The sequence below is a fragment of the Oryzias latipes genome, chromosome 14 (genome assembly GCF_002234675.1).
Source record: "Oryzias latipes chromosome 14, ASM223467v1".
Lineage (NCBI taxonomy): Eukaryota > Metazoa > Chordata > Actinopteri > Beloniformes > Adrianichthyidae > Oryzias > Oryzias latipes.
The window spans coordinates 8,064,126-8,087,119 of NC_019872.2; the positions used below are offsets into that span (position 1 = coordinate 8,064,126).

General features: G+C 37.5%; 1 protein-coding gene and 1 long non-coding RNA gene across 9 annotated transcripts in view; one reads left to right on the forward strand and one right to left on the reverse strand.

Moving 5' to 3' along the window:
- Positions 1–22,994, reverse strand: part of LOC101159285 (actin-binding LIM protein 3) — a 54,064-nt gene that overhangs the window by 21,301 nt on the left and 9,769 nt on the right. For 3 of the 8 annotated variants that reach the window (XM_023962537.1, XM_023962542.1, XM_023962541.1), the window contains 7 exons: positions 11,827–12,010; positions 10,551–10,663; positions 9,883–9,990; positions 9,664–9,790; positions 8,827–8,920; positions 8,303–8,390; positions 210–268 (listed from right to left, as the gene is read on the reverse strand). In XM_023962537.1, coding sequence (XP_023818305.1) covers positions 210–268; positions 8,303–8,390; positions 8,827–8,920; positions 9,664–9,790; positions 9,883–9,990; positions 10,551–10,663; positions 11,827–12,010 — 773 coding nt within the window. The remainder of the gene's footprint in view (positions 1–209; positions 269–8,302; positions 8,391–8,826; positions 8,921–9,663; positions 9,791–9,882; positions 9,991–10,550; positions 10,664–11,826; positions 12,011–22,994) is intronic. The other 5 variants (XM_023962544.1, XM_023962543.1, XM_023962540.1 and 2 more) reach the window with 4 other exon arrangements.
- LOC111948644 lies at positions 19,361–21,180 on the forward strand. The gene is made up of 3 exons (XR_002874599.1): positions 19,361–19,791; positions 20,469–20,580; positions 20,990–21,180. It is a non-coding gene; the product is annotated as an uncharacterized LOC111948644 (long non-coding RNA).

A 22,994-nucleotide genomic window follows, 5' to 3' on the forward strand; every position in this document is an offset into this window, starting at 1 on the left:
AGGTTGCTAGAGGGATGATATTAGGCTTAAAGTATTTATTTAAATGTAGGAGAAACAACTGTGATAACTTGAGTTAATCTGTTTATACTTTAAATATATTATAGTTTAATTTATTTACCACACAAAATGTGACCTTTGCAGTTTGGAAATACCAAAATAAAATCAGTAGAGATAAGTGTTAAGTTGATGGTGTTCTGAGTATCACTCACCCTCAGTTTTCTCTCTAGCCGAGCTGCTTCTTTACACATAGGGTGCCAAACCTCTGAACCTGCACACACATATAAACACACATTTAACCTCCTCTTGACTTATTTGCCATGTGCAGACCACCAGTTTTATGGAATTGTATGAAGAGTAGAACAACATCCCTCAAGTGCACCAACATGAATCAACACAAACATGGGTGGGCAGGAAGATGACTGTCCTGGCTGTGTGTCTGGCCTCTTCTGGTCTCCACTTCCAGATAAACAAGATGGCTATACTAACAATAAACTCTGGGGAGCAATGTTTGGACACTCTGTTCAGACTGATGTACACGCCCAATTGGATTGGTTCATCTATCTGCCTGGTTTCAGTACTGGCTTCATTCTGTTCAAGGTTGGGGTGGTCTGTATATCTCTCAGGGGAGGGTGAGGTTTGCAGTCCACCAGACAGAGACAGTTGCAACAAACATGGTCACCCTCTTGTCAGTTTACACTTTAAACACAATTTAAAGGTATCAGATAGAGATTCTATGCCTTGAATTTGATTTAATTTTCTATGTTTTTGCTTTGTTTTTTGATCTTTTTTATTTAAAATCAGTCTAAGAAATCCAACCACTGAAAAGGCAGAACCCCAACTTAGCAGGTGTGTTGTCCTTAAAGGGAATAAGTGATGGCTGCTAAAGAGGCCAAAAAGCCTGTTTCTGGTTTGTTTTGGTTCACACTTCCACTGTTTTGTGCATAATTTAGCATCCTAATAACTCTGATCCAGAACCAAACAGCAGCTCCTGTCAGACTGCCAACAAACACAAACGTATCACAAAATTAGAAAAAGAAACAAAAAGTACATATAATATAAAAAGATAGTTGACTGTAGTATTCTTTGATTTTTTTTTTTTTTAGTTGATTTGATTTACATCCATGTATTGTACGGTAAAAGCCAGAGTATGATACAGAAAAAGAAAATAGCTTCATTACAGTAAAATTCCAATCAATTACTGTCTATTTAAACTCAACTGCATTTCTAAAATTTGTTGTTAACAAATCAAACCTAATTTAGTCCAAACCGCCATGTTTATATGTTGACATTGTTGTCAGGAAATGTTCAGGCTGAATGGTAACATTGATTTGACTCATTATCCTAATTATGTGATGGAAGCCACATTTATTACAGAGGAACACCTCCCTTTATGAGGCCTGTGATGTGAGTTTGTTTCTCTCATCTGTAGAAAGATTACATAAGAATTGAAATATTTGCTTTATAATTAGTAAAAAGGAAATTAGGATGAACAAATTGTCACTTATTACTTTCAATATCGTAAATATTAAGAATGGAAAACTAAGAACCTTTGCTTTTACTTTGATCTATTATCATGTATCTTAAGAGAAAAAATATTTAATAATTATAGCTTGTTTAAAAAATATGATTGTGTTTGAACTATATAATTCTTACACTGTACAAATTTTAAATTGTGTCAGGCTGAATTACAAACAAAAGAAAAATTCGGAATTGAGGTTTCAACCCATTTTAAGGTTCAGATCAAATCCACTGCAGAACACATTGGATATAATTAATTTAGCTGGTTTTGTCATCACGGTAGGGCATTTTTTGAAATACTTAGAGAAAGATATGAAATAAATTTGAAAGAAAAGTACAGAGAAAATGGCAGCAGGGAAAGGCAGACCAACAGACGAAGAGGAGAGGAGAAAGGTAATGAATAAAGCCTATTAGAACCTATTCAAAACAATAAGCCACTAATGCCAGGATGTTGTACACATGTGGATGTGGTAGTTCTAATGATGCTAATGTTTCCGCCATGAGCCTGCAGACACACAAAGGCAGACAGACTCCAGCTCGCATCATTTCCTCATTTCCAGAGCAGCAGCATGGACTCAGCTGATCATCATTCTCAGATTCACCGACCAGCACCCTCATAAATCTAACCTGCATTTATACTCACACACAAAAGAAGCACGAACACACGGCGCGAAGGCGTCCTCTCTTACAAACTGCACACAAGATCAATACTGTCGACAGAAACAGTGCGCAGTGATTCAGTCCACCCCCGTCCCACCCATGCTCCACAGCTAAACACAGCCTTGAGATCCCCTTTAAATAAAAGAAATTCCACCACAAACATTGTTTGCTTTGCAAAAAAAGGATATAATATACAACTATTTTCTGCTATATTTTGACCTGCATTTGTTTACTATATGCAGATGTGTTATTAACTGAGTCATTGGTTTAGTCTTCATGCAACATCCAGAACAGTCATACAACAGAATGAAAGCAGGCAGTTTTCATCCCACAAAAAACATCAACAACTACATTTGTACCATTTTGAAATTGCATTACAAAGTACAGCATATATTTTGAACACCCCCAGGTTCTTTTTATTACAGTGTAATAATGCCACAAGAAAACGTCTGCATGTCCAGTTAGAGCAGCCGTATTCTGCTGAGCTTCATGGACAAGAGAAGGTGAAAGTAAGGGCTGCAAGTGAATGCTTTTTTAAATTTGTGTGGGAGTTTTTGTTTCTGGAGAAAAAATAAAACAAAACAACAACCTTATTTTGGCAGACAAAACTAGATTCTTTAGCACCAACAATCAGTTGGCTGTGACTAACAATAAAATACATTGTTCCTTTCATGGAATTCTTGTTACTGGACAAGCATTAGATAAATGTAGTCAATTTTTAATTATTATAGAAAACATATAAAAGTCTATATAAGAGTAAAGATTATACGTAAACAGTGCAAAGTGACCACCGCTTTAAAAATTGTAGTGTCAACTGCTTTTGGCTCAAGAACTGTCAGTCAATTTGGTCCATTATTACATAGTATTTAATGTATGTGATATGAACTCATGTAAACAGTTAAACAGTCCTTAAATCTGTCGTGCTCATCCTTTAAAGCCATGTAATTTAGAGGAATCAGGTTATGGTCAATGACGTATGCTTCTATAGCACTTCACTACCTTCCTTGAAGGCCCAAAGTGTTTTACAGTCACAGTCCAATTCACCCATGCACACACACACGCACGCACACACACACACACATTCACACATTCACACACAAACAGGTCAACAGATCCAGTTTTGGGAGATAGCAAATAGTTTTAACATGTTTCTCAGTAAGCACAGCTTATTTGTGATGCTTTGATTATTACTGAGTGAACAACAGTGTCAACAAAGCTGTAAACTGAATTGATTAAAAATATTTATAGAAGCAACGAACCAGGAATAAGCAGTACATGTCTTAGAAATGCTGCTGCACTGAAATTTTATTTTTTTCTTTAACAATTCTGACATTCAGGTTAAAAATGTGCTTTTTTTTTTTTTAAAGAAAAGCATGATTTTATTTAGGAGCAGATTAAGATTAGGATACAATAAACATTTTTTTCTATTTAATGATATGCATTTATTATCATTCTGATTTTCAGAAAGTGGTTCCTAATGGCTGCACATACTGACACCACTTCTTATTCCAAACACGGGTCAAGAGATTGATTGCAGGGATGTGTGAGCATGTGCTGTGAGAGTCACTATTGGTGTGCGTGTGTGTCCTAATTGAGTGGGTCTCACAAGGGTGATTGCGCAGCACTCCTACATGTCTGGAGTCATCAAACGGAGTGAATGTAACCTTGGGGCAGACCACATGAGCCCAGCATGGACTGAGACACAACACACCGGCTTTCAAACATGGACAGATAAATGCGAAAACCCCAAATCGAGCAAACACACAAAAAAGAAAAAAGTGTTTGTTTAAAGGCCTCCGTAGGAAACCTCCTCGTGTGCATGCACATATACAAATGCTTGGTTTAACTGTTTTCTCTAAGCTGGAGAGCAGCAGAATGATAATGAGGTGAACAGGAGGTAATAGCCTGGGTGGCAGCAGGAACAGCCTCAGACACGTGTTACAGCACAGTGGTTCCACATTTGATCCCAACTTTTTCAAATTCTGTTAGACACACAAATGAAGTCTCCTTTAGTCATTCCTGTGCTTTTTTGTTCATTTTTAGAGTTTCTGGGTGAATTATTTTCAAAGCTGAATTCATTTCCCAGAGCACTTTTATATGCATCTATCTCCACGGATGTCCTACTCCTGAATGAATGTTGCTTTCTATCTTCAAATTCTTCAGTGTCCATTTGGTTTGGTTATTATGTAAAATGTCCATCTGTTTATTTGAAAGTTCATATCATTTTTTAACTTACTGTTACGTCTTGCTGCTGCTGCTGCATCCCCTGTCATTCTGCTCACCTGGCAGGTGTGGCCAATGATCTTGATCAGCACCTGCCAGGTATTTAAGTCAGAGGGGGCCTCAACCAGACAGACATGCAGAGAGAAGAGGACGAGGCTGAGGAGCAGGGTACCAGGCTGAGGAGCAGTTGTGTATTGATTCTCTCTTTTTTTTTTATTCCCTATTGGTCCTCAGCAGTCTTATACTGTTGGGTTTTGTTATTTTAGTTTGGGGTTGGACGTCGGTAGTCTTTATTTATGGGCTTTGTTAATTTCTTTTCATTAGTTAGATTTTGTCAAGCAGCCTTAGCAGGGAGCTGCTGACTCCGACAGTCATGGTGGCTGGGTCAGTTGTCTCCCTGACTTATTTTATCTATGGCCAAGGCTCCAATCCCTCTGTTTTGTCTTTTGTTGGGACAAGCACAGTAATTTTTTGTTTTACAGGACCCAGGTTATTTCTTCCACTGAATAAACTATGTTCCCTAACTTATTGGTGTCCATTTTTCATATGCTATGGCCCCTTTGTGATTTCCCCTAGACTGGGACAGGTTTGCCTGTCGGGGCTGTAACATATTTGGGGGCTCATCCGGGATGTATCCCGCTTGACAAGTGGGAGTTTTTTTTTTTGGCAATACTTACTTGGAGGTCTGTCTTTATACAGCCTGTATTGTCTTTGTCATCTGCCTGGGTTTTTGGGCGCTGGAATACGCATTTGTGACTCGTATTGGCACTTTGTTTTGGGGTGCTTTTCTTTGTGCCTCGTGCTGACACTTTGAGCCTTTGTGATCATCTGTGTGAATGTGTTTTTTGCACATCTTTGGACACCAGTTTGTGGTTTTGGTCAATCTACTGCCCCTGTCTCAATCCCCCCACCCCCTCTTTTCTCTCTCGCTCCTTTGTTAAGTCCCTGCATGTTGGTTGACTGAGGATCAACAGTTTTGATATGAGTGAAATTGTGTTGGTCCCATCTGAGGTATTTTAGTTGGCAGGATGAGTTTACCGGACAGCAAAGCTTTGGGTCTCTTTATCTTAAGGAGCTTGAGGTTGAACTGCTCTGTTTGAGAATCAAGAAGAAGAAGGAAGTTAGTTATGAGTTTGAACTCAGAAAAATTAAGGAGGACAACCACAGGCAAATCTGCCTAAAGGAGCTTGAGCTGCAACAGGCCACACCAGTTGCACCACCTCCTTCCTTCTGTGTGCCACCGTTTGATGTGGACAATGTGTCAAATTTGTACCTCCACTAGGTGACAGGGCCATTAATGAGTATTTTGCTCTGTTTGAGAATGCTGCTTGGGTGTTGCAGTGGCCTAAAACTGTTTAGCCACTTTTGTTGCAAAGAGTCCTTACTGGGAAAGGCACAGGAAGCACTGGTATCCTTGCCAGCCATTGCGAGTCTGGACTATGAGAAGGTGAAGGCTGTGGTGCTACATGCATATGCGCTAAAGCTTGAGGTTTGTGGAGGAGTTATAGGATGTCTCAGGAAAACAAATGATTTAGCTGGGGACAAAGCCCTGATAAACCAACATGTCGTTCCAATCTCTGTTAATCAGGTTTCTGATTTAGTTGTAAAACATCCTGAAGTTTTCCTGCCCAGGCCGGAGGGCAGGAGCAGGACGAATCTACAGAAAAGGATTTTCTAGACCTGAATGACAGCTTTATGGCTAATCTTGAAGCTCCTGGCCTGCAGCCAGTCGAGTTTCATGTTCACATTGGTGGCCATGAGGCTAGAGTCTCTTGCCCCTCTCCGCTTGGATGTTTACCCTTTTCTGGGACTGCTTTAAAGGGACTACCAGTCTTCCCTCTGAAGCAACTGGTCTTAACCTAGACTGGGACAAGTTTGCCTGTCGGAGGCCGTAACACTTGTACACATTTGGAAAAATTGCCAACTCCAACTGAAGAAAATGAGTCATGATTTTTTTTTTTTTATTAAATGAAAACCCAAAGCAAACACTGTTTGTAAATCCAGATATTCCATTCTGTTCCCTCTGCTCTCGGAGGTAAAGAATGGCAGCCAATTGACTTACTAGAAGGTGTCAGATGGAGGAAGGCTCCATAGGTGTATGTATAGATTAGTCAGCTTTTCAACAACAAAATAAAGCTGTTTGAGTTTTTGGTGGATTTTCTTTTTCTTTAAATGAAAATAGAAAGTCTAAACATGCTAACTTAATTATAACATACTTAAGTTCAATTTCTATTCTAATCTATGGTAGTAATTACAGAGATCTATCCAATCTAATATTCAGTAAATTCAAAATATAAAAATGTAAAGATTTAGTTGATCCAAGTATTTTAAACTAATGTATGGAGGCAATCAGAATTGCCCGCCACACAGTGTACAAAGAAGATTAAAAAAGAAAACAAAGAACTTATAGTTTAAAAGGATGTGAGATTTTCTCTTTGCCAAAATTCAGAACAAAAGCAAAATACACTTTCAATATAATGAGTCAAGATGTGGAACAATTTAAAACAGTTAAACAAACCAAATAATCTTCAAAAACTCTATAATAAAAATTGCTACAAAAATACAATTGAATGAACCCTTGTAACTTATTTAAAAATAAAATACAAGCGTGCCAGTGTCTGTGTTATTCCAAACTGGATGCTTTGATGTAAACCACAAGCATACCAATATATGATAGATATGTATACATTTGTTTAGATACAGTACCTATTTTAGAATTATTTTTTTTTTCACTTTTTAGTTTTCCTCTTTCTCTTCTCAAAACCCACATACGATCTTTTGTTTTGGTTGTTTTATGGACATGACCAAAAAAAGTCCAAATAAACTAATCCAGTTTGGAAGAGAACTTCTCTGATCTCTTCTTCCCTTGTGTAGCTTAAAACCAACAACACTCAATGATTACCATAATGATGAAAATTTAAAAAATCTCCTTTATTTTGAACTATTTGGAGATGGAGTCACAGTAATTAGCTTAAAATATTTATACCAAGTCTAAAAGCTTTAGCATGTTAGAAAATAAACCTCCTGCTAACCTCCACCTTCACCTCGACTCACAAGCAGTCCTTCACCGATTCAAATATGCTGCAACCATTTCTATATATATTTAACGGAAAAATGTAGAGTAGTAGCTGACTTCCCTAAAAAACATATTAAAAATAAGATATAATCAAATGTACAATTTTTTTGCAACACTTCGGGTTCACCACATCTATTGATTTTACCCCAGTTTGAAGCCTTTTGGAGCAGTTTTTTTCTACTTTACAATTTGCTCTAATAATGTACATCTAAAACAGCTTTTTTGTGGAGATGCTTCATATCCTTATATACATTTTTGCAGATATTATTTCATTATTTTACACAATAGTTCCACAATTAACCTGAAACTTTCTAAAAACCTCAATTCAAGTAGTCTTTTTTACAACTCAGTATGAGTTGGTGATTTTATTGATTTTCATCACTTTTGTATTATGTGTATTTCAGATTGTTCTTTTTTTTTATCTACCATTTTAAGTACTTTGGTCAGCCTCTGTAGATTTTAAAAGCGCTTTATGAATAAAGTTGACTTGACTTTACTGGAAAAAATCCCTACAATTGACATCAAACTGTTTTAAAATTTATATTAAGGATCTAAATTGTCCAGATACAAGAAAAGTGTAAGAATCCAAAACAAAGCAAAGACCTACAAACCCTAAAATTTCTAAGCTTGTAACTTTTTTGAAACTTTTCCGTTAAATTTATTTTATTATTATTTTATTTATTATTTAAATTTATTTAAATTCATTGTAAACAACCTATGCCATTGGCAAACACATTGGTGACTTAAAAGATTAGACAAAAAGTTCCAAACTTTTAAAAAAGCAAGCTAAACAACAGTTTCTGCTGCTTTTCTGTGTTTCCTCACCTCTAAGGTACATTTCTTCTCCTTCCAGGAACATCATGTGACAGCGTGCACACCTGGCACAGCTGGGGTGGTAATGCTTTCCTCCAGCCTGCAAAGGAAATAGGGACTCAGAGAAGCGAGGAAGACTAATCTTACACATTTCCTTTCAGGGCTTGATAAAATATATCTGAATTTGAAAAATGTAATTAAGAAAATGTAAAAATTTAAGAACTTTAGAATGACACACATGAGAAAATAAGGACAGAGGGGTGATAATGAGTAGTTGAAAAGACAAATTGGTTGTGACAAGTGCGGACAGGCCTGATAGGAAAGAAAAAAAGAATGGGCAGATTGTTGTTTTGTTGGATTTCCAAAGCTGCTTCATCATCAGTTAAGCTGTCAGTCACTTTAAGGGGGTTGACTCACACATACATGCACAAACACAAAAGCAGAAATACTGTGCCATTGTTATTCCCATCCATCCTAATGTGCACACTGACATCTTCACTCTTAATAAAGCCACATAGAAGAACAAATCCTCTCACCTCAAGCACTCTGCCGCTGATATACCTGTTACAGCTTCCACACCTGATCCCAAACTGAGTGTGGTAGTCAGTCTCACAATAAGGTTTCCCATCTCTGTCAACAACAAGAAAAACAAAAGAAATAAACCTCTTTAGCTTTAAAGATCCACTCCAATCATCTTTTGATCTCTTATGAAAGCCATCTCACTTTTAAGAATGATTATGCCATTTTTGGCAAAAAAAAAACAACTCTCGTTTTCTAGAACAGTTTCTGCAGAGCTGCACAAGTTCATCAGATATTCGCCTCTGAGTTGTGGGCGCAGTCTGTTGGCGCAGAGTAAACCTGCCCTCCTTTCCCATCATCCCTTTATTACACTCTCCCTCCTGCTAGTTTACAGCACCTTGCAACCCCAACCTGGCATTGCCGGTGCAAAAAAAAGGGCAAGAAGCATTGGAGCTATTCAGCCGTACAGTTTTGAACCAAATGCCAGCTCAGAGGAAAACAAAGACGATCTATTTATCTGAAGGTGGATGCATCCGAATAGAGCAAAGCAGGGAGCTTTCAGCCTGCCGACTGTAGATTTTACGTAACAAACTTTTTCAGACCGCGTTTTTTTTCACCTGGTTCTGATTCACAGTGGTTTGAATAAAGAAATACTCAGAAACACAATTTTAAGATTCATTTTCTTCATATATTTCCTCCATCATTAAAAACATGCTACAAGAACATGTCAAAAACTCCAAAAACAATTTTATTGGAGTGGGTCTTTAATATCCAACAATTATTTGAAATGTCAATTTACTAAACACATAATATTTTTGCTGACAAACGTACATGTGGAGGATCAAGCCACTTACTTGCTGATGTACTCTCCAGTGAGCACACAGCCACATGTCCAGCATTTAAAACAACTGACGTGCCACTGTCTCTCCAGAGCCAGCAGGGACTGACCCTGTCTGATCTCTTCCCCACAGCCTGCACAGTCTGAGGAAGGCGAGAGGAGAGCGTCACAATGACAAAGCACAAAAAAGGCATGCCTGGAACATTTTGCGGAACGGATTTATGTGTTTATGAACCTCCCTCTCTGCCCTTGCCTTTCTGGTCTGCCAATCTCTGCTCATTTTTCTCCTCCTTCCTTTCTCTTCCTGTGCTGGCAGCCACACTTCCTCTGTCAGATGGAGCTACTAGGACCAGGTCGGTGAAAAACTTGTAAGAGAACAGCCTTACAGGGTGGATGAGTCACAGATATCACGGTATTTTCCAAAAATAATCAATGGACAAAGTCATGGTCAAGGCCCAGGTCATCAATATGACAATGTACATCGTTTTGCAGCTTTACGGCTAAGTCTATCTCACAATTCTCTTATTTATTTAAATCCCAGTCACTTCTTATCTGCCATCGCTTTCTTTTTCTCACTTGTCTTAAATGTGAATCTTTACCCATGTTTGAAATGGCAATAATGCTGGTTTAAGTCATTGGAATTTACTGCAAATAACATGGAAACTGCCTTTTTAAAGCATTTTTCCTGTTTATTTATTTACTGTTTAGCTAGGTCAATATTTGTCAAGGGGAATGAATTTAAAGCCAAAAAACACTCAGTAACATCAAACTAAAAACGAAATTATGTTTTTTGAAAAGTAACCTGGTTGTCATTTTTTTCTACACCACATTTATAAATAAGTCTGGTCTTGCAAGGATTTGCACCTCATATGGATTATAGGAGTGAGCGTGTTTGTTTCTTACAGCTCGGTCCATGGACCATGACGGGCTTGTCACTGTTCAGAGAATGGGAGCACTGCTGACACACACACTTTTTGCCACAGAAGGTCACTCTGTCTCCAATTGGGAATGGACTCCTGCATAACAACACATGCAAAAACGTCTGTTTTTTAAGTACTACCTACCTAAACTGTTCTTATTTTTCCACCTTCTAACACGCCTATCCTTCAAACAAAAAGCTTAGAACAGTGTCTGTTTTTACAATCCCAAATAAAAAAGGCAGCAATTAAAAAAGTGTAAAATCCATCCATCCATTTTCTTAAACTACTGTATCCCTTTTGGGGTCACAGGGTTGCCGAAGCCTTCCTGGCTTCTGTTGGGCGAAGGCACAGTACACCCTGGACAGATTGTAAGTTTGTGGCAAGGTGACAGTGCAAAATATAATTAAGAATAAAAATGGAAAAAGATGAAGACAAAGATCCTTTTAAAGTGTTAAAGGTATAGAACTCATTTAAAAACAAAGCAGTCAAACAATGAACAGAAGGGAGAAGCTCTTGGCATCAGAAAGGTTACAGAAAATCTTAATTAGGCTTTGATTGAGGGATTAATTTACAACTTTCGAAAATAATGTATCTCTAAAATCTTTTTAGTGGCAATGTTTGATGTTCAGTTTACCATTACAACCCCAGCTTCTTTTTTACAGAGTTTTTTTTTCATTATATTATACATCAATTCCTCAAGAAACTTGAAACTGCACAAAAAGAAAATAAATTCCGACTTGTTCATTTGGTCATTTTTTTCTGTAGAAATCACAAAAAATAGGAAAAAACAGACATATTGAAAGTGTGCAGTAAAACTAAAAATCTATACATTTCCATATTAAAGCAAAGAAAATGTCAAACAATCAGAAAAATTTCTAAATTCCAAAACGTTTTTATGTAGCAAGGATCTGTTATTGTGTCATAACCCTTGTCATGTTTGTTTTAAATCAAACATTTCAAAACTGATATTCTTTTAGAAACCTTAACATTAATTTCTTTAATGAGACCAACACTATTGGTGGGTCGGCGTCATTCCTACGATTAATAATCGTATCGTATCGTATTAATATGGTGTTTTGGCTTCACATAGTACCTTAAGACTCTGTCAGTAGTCTGTAGTTTCAAATAGTTTTTATATGCATTGAAAAAATAAACTTTACAAGGAAAAGGTTAAGGATCGACTTTATCAATCATCAAAGTTATTCATATTCATAAATTCCAAACGTTTAGAATGGCCATAGAGTGCATGCTTGTGGTACCTGCAAATGCTGCAGACAAAACAGTGTGAGTGGTATGTCCGTCCCAGGGCAGACACAACTTCTCCAGTGATGTACTGGCTGCAGCTGTCACACTGAGTCCCGTATAGCCTTTGGTAGTCGTCTGTGCAGATGTACTCACCAGAGTGGTGGAAGAAACCCGAGTGCACCAAGTTACAGCCACACACTAAACATTTAAAAGAGAAAAAATGGAAAGATGACCTTCTTTTGTTTCTGAATCTGTAAAGAAAATGTAGTTTGTTGAAATGAAATCACTCAGTTGTCACTCCTAATTAAAGCAATTGATGCATTTGAACTAAAGGTGTTAACAGTTTGTTGTATACAGTCATAATTGTGTGTGCGTGCTTGTCTGCACATGCATGGCAGCAGTCTGCTTGGGTGGATTTGTAAAGAACAATCTGTTGTCAATTCTGACTTTGAAGGGGTTAATACTCTAATCTGGTTTTAAGGATAAGAATAAATTCTTTCTAGACTCACGTTACACAATATATTGTGTTTTTTTTTGTACAAAAAGCAGATGAATAAATACTTTATCTGTTGTCCAAGACCAAAATGAACCAAGTCTTGAAAGAGTAGAGCATTTTTTATTGTAAAAAAATAAAATTGAAAAGCTTATACATGTGACTTGACTGATACAAGGCTTAGTATTTGACTTCAAATCAATACTTTATTACAAAACTCAATTAAATCTCTATTAATTCAAACACTCATCCAGGTAAAAACAATCTAATAATGATGCGGACTCAAAATAATGCTGTCAAAATGTAATTTAAGCAGCAGTGAAGCCTAAAATAAAATCCAACAAAGCACAGATTTTAGAATTGTTTTCAAAAGCAGATTTCACACAATCAATCTATTTGTTGATAAGTATACAGTTTTTAGTCAGCCAACATTTGTGTTTAAGTTATCCCACTTAAAAATATGAGAGAGGCCTTTAATATTTATCAAAGGTATACTATACCTCAACTAGAGAAAAGAAAAAAAACAGAAAATCAAAATGTCTGATTATTGAAGAATTTATTTCCAAATTATGGTGAAAAATAAGTATTTGGTCAATAACAAAAGTTCAACTCAATACTTTGTTATATACCCTTTGTTGTCAATGACAGCAATCAAACGCAAAGCATGATGTTTCCGCCCCCTTGCTTTACATTAGGTATGGTGTTCTCCTATGTTTGTCTTGTTTTGTTTTAAATGTTTAAAATGAATACATTTTACAAAATATTTTGTTAATATTTTATAAAACAAAATAATTTCAGCGCATCTTGTAAATATTAAGAAGCCTTGTTATGTTATGTGCCTTAGTATTAGCTATTACTTAGATTTTAAAAAAAAGAAAGAAAAAAACTAAAGATTTTTTTTTATTTTGTACTGATAAAAAACATTTATTAGCTTTAAAGGCAGGCCATTTCACTATAAAAAAAAAGTGTGTACTGTGTACGTACCGTAAGTGTTGGCAGTATGAAATATGACTTGTATTAAGCAAATGCAAAGTCCTTCAACCAAATGATTATTTCTAGTCCAGTCGTGCCAAAAGTGATTAGGCCTGTGCTCTGCTGCTCTGCTGCTCTTCTCTGCAACTGCAGCTAGATTTGCTCCAACTGGAGGACGCTTAGCCTGTTTATTTAATGTGTTTTACTGCAATTAACACGTGCCATTAAAGTTGTTACTTATCCTGCAAAATCATGCGTCAAAGACAAGATGGATTCTGTAAAAATGAATGCTTCAACTTTTAGAGTCAATTATTCAGAATAAATCTAATGTAATACGTCTACTGAGTAGAGAAGCTTGGAATAAGAGTTCAAGCTACAGCTGAAAGAAGAGCAAGATGAGTTAACCAGAGTGAAAGAGGAGGTTGGCCGTCTGAATGGCAGCCAACCGATCGAGGTATCTGACATTGAATTGAGTGCCCATTGAGTAATTAAGTTAATGGCTCTTAACCCAGAGTGAATGGATCTGAGGAGATCTAAGCCAGAGTGTTAAGAGGCTCAGACAGAAGGAGGAAGATACAGATACTGTGGATCCAACGGGTGCGTCATGAGGCAGAATGCTAGTCTTCTTTTGTCTCACATAAATTCTCTTGTGAGATTATTGTGGCCAGACCTTCATCTCATGGCGTTGAGGAATCGTTAAATAGGCGGTGTAAGCGTGAAAAGCAGAAGGATTTCTTCCTCTTCTTCGTAGAAGCTCTACCCTTGAGTTGTCGTGTGAAAAGTTCTGACCAGAAAGACTCTTCTACTTCTACAGTTCTTTTTATCTGTTCATCTCATTATGTTCTGTTAAGTTTTTGGCTGTGGTGGACCGTCGGGGCCTTCAAGGCCTTCTCTGAAGGCCTAAAAAATATCAGAATCATGTATGAATTATATTTTGTCCGTGCATACTCATTACATCATTCCAAATGGCCTGTCCAATCTCTTTTATTGTGTTTATGATGCTTTTTGGCCATGTTTTATGTGGCAAACCTCCACAACCACCATGGAGAATTCAAACCTGATTTAATACCTAGATTCTGCCCATTTGCTCTGGAGTAATCTGTTTGACATTCTTTCCTCTGTCTGATACCAAGACAGGCCGCAAGCTGTTAGGTTGATACCCGGAGGGCTTCATTTGCCTCCTCTACCTTACTTCACTGGACTCCACGACTGTTCTTCTGTTTCCCCTCACTCCAGAACTGTCTGAGCCTTTCAGTCATTTGTTTTCTAGACAAATTACGGTGGTAACTTCTTGTCAGTCAGGATTTTTGGAATCAGACTAATTGAAATCAAGAAGATACTATAAGCAAAGAAAAAGATTAAAATATTTTGTGTTAAAAGTACAGCTTGAGAGGTAAAGGACATTATTATTCAGTTTCTTTAAAAATGATTAAAGACCCACTCTGTTGAAAATTGAGTTTTAGGTGTTTTTAACATGTTCTTGTGGCTTTTTTTTAAAAGATGGAGGATATATATAAAAAAAACCAAGCTTAAAATTTCATTACTGACTATTTTTTTTATTCAAATCACTGTGAATTAGGAGCAGACAAAACAATGCCATTTTAAAAAGAGCATATTTATGATGTAGAAAATACGCTCGGCTCCATTTTGATGCATTCACCAGCAGACGACTAACCGAGTCTTTGTTGTCCATCTGGCTCAAAACTGTACGACTGGATAGCTCCAATAATACTCGCCATTTTTGTTGTACCGCTAATGTTAGGTTGGGGGTGTGAGTGTGTAAACAGATGAGTGGAAGCAGGCTACCTCTGCAGCAACAGGCACATTTTTAATGAACTCCTGCTGCACTGCAGGAACTACATCCTGACAGGTTTTTGATTTTGGCTGAAGACGGCATAATCAAAAGACCACTGGAAATGCTTTTAAAAAAGATCAAAAGATAATCAAAACAGGTCTTTAAAACATGGATCAATTTGCTTATAATTATTAGTACCAAAGAGAAAACCATCCAGAACATGTATGCTGGTGTATGTTCATGTGCTTCAAAAAATCCCAGAGAAACGGGAGTATCAACTCTAAAACAGTTTGTTGTGTATTTCATTGGGTTTTAGTTGACACTATTTTGTGGCAAAACTGCTTTAACACCACTTTAAAATGCCAGCTTGACCTTTATTAGCCTGACTGGAACTGAGGCTGTCTGTTGAGGAAAGTTTTAGCATAGCATATCCATGCTTATGTCTAATCAGTGATCACACATTGTGTTAAACCATCTAAGACCCATCTAACAAGTCAGTTGTTTATAAAGAGAATGTTCAGAAATATTTTAATGAAGCAAATAAAGCCAAACAGACCCCTAAACCTGCTTGTTCCTTTCATCTCAAGCTCAAAGACACAAACTCGTGGACTGGGGCTGATTATTCTGACCTCATTATTTCTCACTGGACTGACAGTATTTACACATTCATTAGTTACCAAACAGAAAGCCATTAACATACTAAGAAAACCAGTGAGGAGGAGAGATGTTAAGACTTGACCTCTCTAGAGGACGATGTGATTTTTAGATTTCAAAAGGCAAACCAAACGCAAAGTTTCTGCCTCTTCAGAGAGTTGTGTGTCTTTCACCGCATGCATATCTCTATTTCTTTATAATTCTGTTTTTCTTTAAGGAAAAGGAAGTTTGTACTCATCTGGTCTAAAGTATTTGATACATTTTCAGTCACAAATGTGTATTTTTCAGTTTAAATTAACTTTTTGATAAGTGTCACTCTTTTCTACTCTAAATGTCTCAGTTCCTAAAGCACCAATTGGAAAAACAAAGTCAACATTTTTCTTTTAAAAAAAAAAGAAGGGAAAAAAAAATATTTTTATTTTATAATTTATTGTATTCTGCTTTACCATGTTGCTTTTTGATTGGCATTTGATTCTAAACAGATTTATTTTGGTTTCTGTCAATGCATTTGTTTGTTTGTATTTTGTTCAACATCTTTCTGCAAAAAGTGCTCGTAACTGGTTTTAGTTGGTCTTAAAATCCCAGACAGTTCTGATAGACCTCACAGGAAAGGTGAGAGCATTCCAGAGTTTAGGAGCTGCAGCTGAAGAGGTTCCGTCTCCCCGAATCACAAGCCGAGTCCTGGGAACCATTGAAAGAATTTGATCTTCAGATCTTAGGACTTGACGATGACGATAAAGATATAAAAGTTCCAAAAGATACGGAGGTGCCAGACCATTAGCATTTAAAAACCAGAAGTCAAATCTTTAACCCTTGTGCTATCCTAGATGACCCCACCCTTACATTGACGTGTTCTCCCTACCATGACAAAGGTGGATAAAGGTGGAAAGATTTCATGTAATCCATGGACACCAGTGAAGATCACAAATCATTGAAGAAAAAAGGTTCAGAGCACTGTCTAGTGGGTCTAGATGACCCAACTTCCAATGTTAAAGTGCCTAGGATAGCACAAGGGTTAAAATGATTCTAAAAGACACAGGCAGCCAGTGAAGAGAGTCTAATATTGGAATTATATGCTCACACCGTCTGGTCCCCGTTAACAGGCGAGCCGGTGAATTTTGAACCACCTGGAGAGGGAGAAGCAGAGACTGGTCAATGCCGCTGTTCAAAGACTTGCAGTAATCCAGTCTGGAGAAAATCAAAGCATGGATCACTTATTCCAGTGTATGATATGGAAGATATGGCTTGACTTTGCTGATTAGCCTCAAGTGATAAAAACTATGATAATACTGAGCTACTTCTTGTTGGTTCCAAATCCACCCTCTCTAAAGCCACAAGTGTCACTTTTTTCATCGACTGTTTTTTTTGTTCTTTTGTCTCCCCCTCCCCTCAGGCGAAGAGTCTGGGTGTCATCCTGCATAGTTCATTATCTTTTCAGTCCCATATCAAAAACATTGCTCGGTCTGCCCATTTCCATCTACGTAATAGTCATCGCCAACACCCCTCCCTCACTGTCCCCTCTGCTTCTATCCTGGTTCACAGTCTGGTCACTTCCCGAATAGATTATTGTATTTCCCTCCTCTTTGGTCTCCCTCATAAACCCTCATAAGCTTCAACAGTTCCAGAACTCAGCTGCCTGCATTATCTCCAGAACCCCTCCCTTCAGTCACATCATCCTCCATCAGCTGCACTGGCTTCCCATTACCTCCAGAATCAAATTCAAACTCCTTCTGTTTACCTTTAAGGCTCTCCATAACCTGGCTCCTCCTTATCTTTCCTACCAGCTCCATATCAAAACCCCCGTCTCGTTCTCTTCGGTCCTCCTCCTCTGTTCAGCTCTCTGTTCCTCCGACCCGACTCGTCACTATGGGAAGCCTTCAGCTGCTCGGCTCCCAAACTCTGGAATTCCCTCCCTCCTGACCTCCATAACATAGACTACCAACTTTCAAATCTAAACTCAAAACTCATCTGTTTATTTCTGCCTTCCCATCCTGATTCACTTTTGATTTTTCTTTTACATTTATTGTGCTTTTAATGTTTATTTTTAACCTTTGTCTTGTAAAGTGTCCTTGGGTTTCGTGAAAGGTGCTTTAAATAAAATGGATTATTATCATTATTATAGACTGGACCACAGCACTGACCTGTTTTTTAAATTTAAAATGACTGTCAAGGTTTGCCCCAAGATTCCTAATGAAAGCAATGAGCTTGACCCAGTGTGGGTCTTTGGGCAATTTCTGGATTAAAACTCTCAGCTGTGCGCATCAGTGAAAGCTGATTCTCTGTGGCGACACATCAACAACCTAAATGTCTTAAAAAGTCGTATTTCATGTTTATCTGAAGCCTCTGCTTCCAAAATCTCCTCTACATAGCTGTTGGTGCTGATCTGAGTAGCTCCCCCCTTGATCCCCCCTCTCTGATGATGATAGCTGTGTCTTGCAACACCGACTGACAGTCTCTATAGTCAAACGTTTATCTTCAGCAATAAAGAAATGGTGAAAAGTGACAGCTTTTTAGTTCCAAATCAGCACTTTTTGTAAAATGTGCGGAAGGACAAAACAATGTGTTTATCAGACCCTGCTGTTTAATAAAATTACACACAAAAAAGAACTTTGAAAAACCCATGAAAAATGCTTTGAAGCACTTTATAATTTAAGCTGCATTGCACCAGCAAGCAGCTTTGCCTGCGGCTCATAACTGATTTGATGCAGGTTGTTGAATTCACTGGCACAGCAAATAAAATGAAATGCCATAAAAAATCACCATGACTATTTGTAAGTCATTTTCTAAATACATGCGGCCCGTTCTGAACTTTTTTTTTTGCCATCTTCTCTTCTCCCGCACTTGAACTTGTGCAACATGTGAACATGTACATGTCCAAAACTCAAAAAACATGATTTTCATCAGTGGGGATCTTTAAGGTTTTTTGCAATAGTTAGCAGCAGTTGCTGCTCTGAAGCACATTTTGATAGTTTTAGTTCATGTATTGAACAGTTTGGAACAGATCCAAAACTTGTATATATTTAGCTTTTTAAGCAGATTTTATTTTCAATTATAATAAATTCTCAGTGGCTAAACTTGATGCCAGATAAACTCAATCTTTAAAGTAGATTTGTAAATAAAGACTTATTTATCATATTTCTGAAGAAAAAAAAGACTATTAATGTTAAAAAATGGAAATATTTGTTTGCTTCAGTGGCAGAAAGTTTCTAGCTCAAAAATTGCAATAGATTACCATTTAAAAAGTATCTTGAGTGGAACAGAACAGCCTCTTCATCACTAAATTTGAACTAATTTAGACAATTCTTGCTTCACAGAGCCTCCAGCTGCTCTGCTGTCAGAGCATCCTTGCTAGACTGGATAAGGGTGTCAGTCCCATAGGAGGACATGTCTCTATAGTCCATGTATGCATGTATCTGTCAGGAAATGATTGATCTGACTTAATGTTTGACTGAAAGCATTTAGAGTGTGAATGTAGCACAAGTTTAAAATGCCATGGCTGAGAAACGTTAGAATATAAATGAGAGGGCACCTGCCTTCACCCATCTGTCATTTCCACTCAGTCACATGACATTCTACTATCCCCAGGAAGTTTGGAGAATCCCATCTGTGAGCATGGCCGGCCCTCCCTATACGCGAATTACGCAGCCGCGTAGGGCCCCCGTCACCAGCAGGGCCCCGAAGTGGCGACAAAAATTAAATTAAAAAAGACCCAAATCTGGCAACCCATTTCATAGAACTTCCTTACCAACGTGTGCTCTGAATGTTGTGCAAAAGAAAGTTGCCTGCACTTTAATGATCCCCCCTGTCAGCACACATGAACCAATTTGGCAACCCAAATAATGACGTTACACCATTTAGCAACGATTGGTCAACATAATTGCATCTGAGTCTGGCACGGTGTGCATTTACGAGCGCATTTTGTTTCAATAAAGTTGGGGAAAAGAAAAAAAAACAGCACATTTTGTCACGCTGATCAAAGCGACAACAAGAAAACGTCATGCCTCAGAGACTTTATCCACCACCAGGAGCTAAAAAAAGATAAAGAACTTCAACATCAATCACAAGGTAAGTTTGGAGGATGTTGGGGCTTTATTTTTACATTATCCAGCATTTCTGTGCAGCTGCGCAATTTACGTAAAATACGAAGCGATCTGAGGTGAAGTTTGCACATAAACGACCCCCTTTGTCGTAATTTCCCATGGAAAACTCGAAAATAATTTTGATACCCAAGTTTCCAAGATGAGGTTGGACATGACCTTCTAAAACGGCGGAAAGTAAAGAAAAGTAAATAATGACAACTATATGGTGGCTGAAAAATGTTTTAACTCACGTTATCGTTTTGTTTCATTGTTTTGCTAACACATATTTAGTGCGTTCTGCATTCTCCGGTTTATTACAGCATAAAAACTGCTGTTTATCTGTTATAGACAGGTAGTCAGGTAGTCTGAGTTTTACAACAATGAGTGTGTCATAAATCTTGCATTGGCATGAAATATGGAGAATAAAAACTACCAAATACAAACAGGAAATAAAGGTTCTCATCTATAAATGACAAACAAAAGAAATGTACTAATTTTAAAATTATGAACATACAAAATAATACAAAAATAAGTGTATAAAAGGCTTATATTTCCACTTATTCTCAAATTAGTGTTCACGTTTTATTATTTATAAGTAGGTACATTTATTTCTTATTTGTATTTTGCAGTTTTGATTCTACATAATGATGATGTTTTGCACAGTTCCGTCTCAGCCGACAGTTTCTTCTGCTCTCAAAAAGCATCAAAAGTATTGGAGGTGGTGCAGCGTCCACATCCCAAGATGTTCCTGACTTCACTGAAGATTTCATCTCAGGTAATTTTAAAAGCATGTAAAGTAATAAAAAAAACAGTGTCTGCATAAACCCTTTGTTTCATAAACAGCAGCTGAAGAGTATGGAGCTCCAAACTGTTCATAATTAAATTAATGAAATATGACCTTATGCAAATATACAATCAAACAATAAACCTCTCATAAATATATCAAAAGATCATGAAATTGTGAAAAACCTGCACACAGATTTTAAATGAGCCACTAAAGTATTATTAGTATTCTGCTAAAGATATTTAATTAGCTTTATCATTGATTATTGTATAATAATAATTCTTGTTTTTTAGCTGCAGAAGAAACTGCTGTCACCACATCTACTGTTGAAAGGGGAAACATTTGACTGTTTGACTTTTCACTGTTTGCTTTTATTGAAGTTCTGTCTTTTATGTTCCAGGGGCTCCAAGAGAGGCGTATATGGAAGAGGAGCCGACTGGATCCAAAATTCCACCTACCTCAAATCCAGTTGGTCCAGCTGAATGTCTAACCACACTCTCTGATCCAGTAAGAATGGATTTGGTGCAAAGAGGTCCTTTTCAGACTGAGAAAGACTCTGACTTTCCAAACTCCCCCTCATTGAGCTGTTGTTTTCTTTATGTTGGATTGTTTTATTGTCATTTGATTTGCTATTAAGTTGCTGTTTTTAATAAGTTGGAGTTTTGTGAATGTCATTTGTTGACTGCCTAATAATACATTAAAAAATATATATCTATATACATTTGTCATTGATTTTTTTTCTTTGCATTTAAAATTTGTTTGGCACCACTTAATGTGCATCCAACATCCAGGCAATATACTGTATTCAATTATTTGGCAGCAACCATAATTCACAAATGTATTAATAGAGATATCTCATTTATATTACAACAACAGTTGCGTTTTTTGGTGCTGCTGACCAGTTAGAGGGCCCACAAATTAAATTTCGCTTAGGGCCCCCAGAAGACCAGGGCCGGCCCTGTCTGTGAGCCTTGAGATTCATGTTTGGAAAGTAGTGTTCAGTGTCTTTTTGGACATCTCCACATCAGACCTGTCCATCAGTGCATCATCAGACCTCCCCCTGTAGTCCCAAACAGACATTTTTCTGCATAAAACATCAGGCCAGGGTGATGGATCCGCACGAAACATTGCATCCAAGACATGGATAAACCTGTCAACTTCATTGTTACAGAAATCTGAACAAACTGGCACATCAGTGGTTTAAAAAAAACAAAAATATTTGACTAATAGAAAAAAAAGAAAAGGTTAAAAATTGTTGCTTAAAATTGTCCCGACTTCATATAACTCTAAAGCACAAAGTATCAATAGAAAGCTTCAACGGTAAACACACAGTTTATCTAAATGAAACCTTAAAAGATACACTGGGAAGTCTAATTTCATAATTGTTGACCAATAATACACTGACCAAAAATATAAACGCAACACTTTTGTTATTGCTCCCATTTTTTATGGTATGAACTCAAAGATGTGAAACATTTTCCACATACACAAAATGACCAGTTCTCTGAAATATTGTTCACAAATCTGTCTAAATCTGTGATAGTGAGCACTTCTCCTTTGCCAAGACAATCCATCCCACCTCACAGGTGTGCCATATCAAGATGCTGATTAGACAGCATGATTATTGCACAGGTGTGCCTTAGACTGGCCACAAGAAAAGGCCACTCTGAAATCTTCAGTTGTATCACACAGCACAATGCCACAGATGTCGCAAGTTTTGAGGGAGCGTGCAATTGGCATGCTGATAGCAGGAATGTTGCTAGGGAATTGAATGTTCATTTCTCCACCATAAGCCATCTCCAAAGGCGTTTCCGAGAAGTTGGCAGCACATCCAACCGGCCTCACAACCGCAGACCACGTGTAACCACACCAGCCCAAGACCTCCACATCCAGCATGTCCACCTCCAAGATCGTCTGAGACCAGCCACTCGGACAGCTGCTGAAACAATCGGTCTGCAGTGTATAATCTGTGAGTGCTGTGAATTCATCTAAATGTTATATAGCTACTCAGGAAACGTGACAAAGTCATACATATAGGTGTTGCAACTTTAAAAAGATATTTAACTGGGTTTTTTGAGTCATCCAAGTGAGTTGAAATATGAAGAAGAAACAAAAAAAGCCCACAAATGTCATCTAGCTTGACCCCAAAACGTGTCTTTTACAGTTTTCCCATTTTATTCTTTAGAGCTCTATTATTGTGTGTTTACTTTTAACGTCCTCCTTGATTTACATCTGAGGTGTGCTGCCGTTCCTCCTGCCGTAGCTCCTCCCTGTCTCATCAACATTCCTCATCACTTCCTTCGCTTTTGCATAAACAGGCAAACTTATCAGCCACATCATTCTTCCATAAGTCCAGATTTTGTTTTCTCTTCACACTTCACCTGTGAAAAATCATTCAAACACTT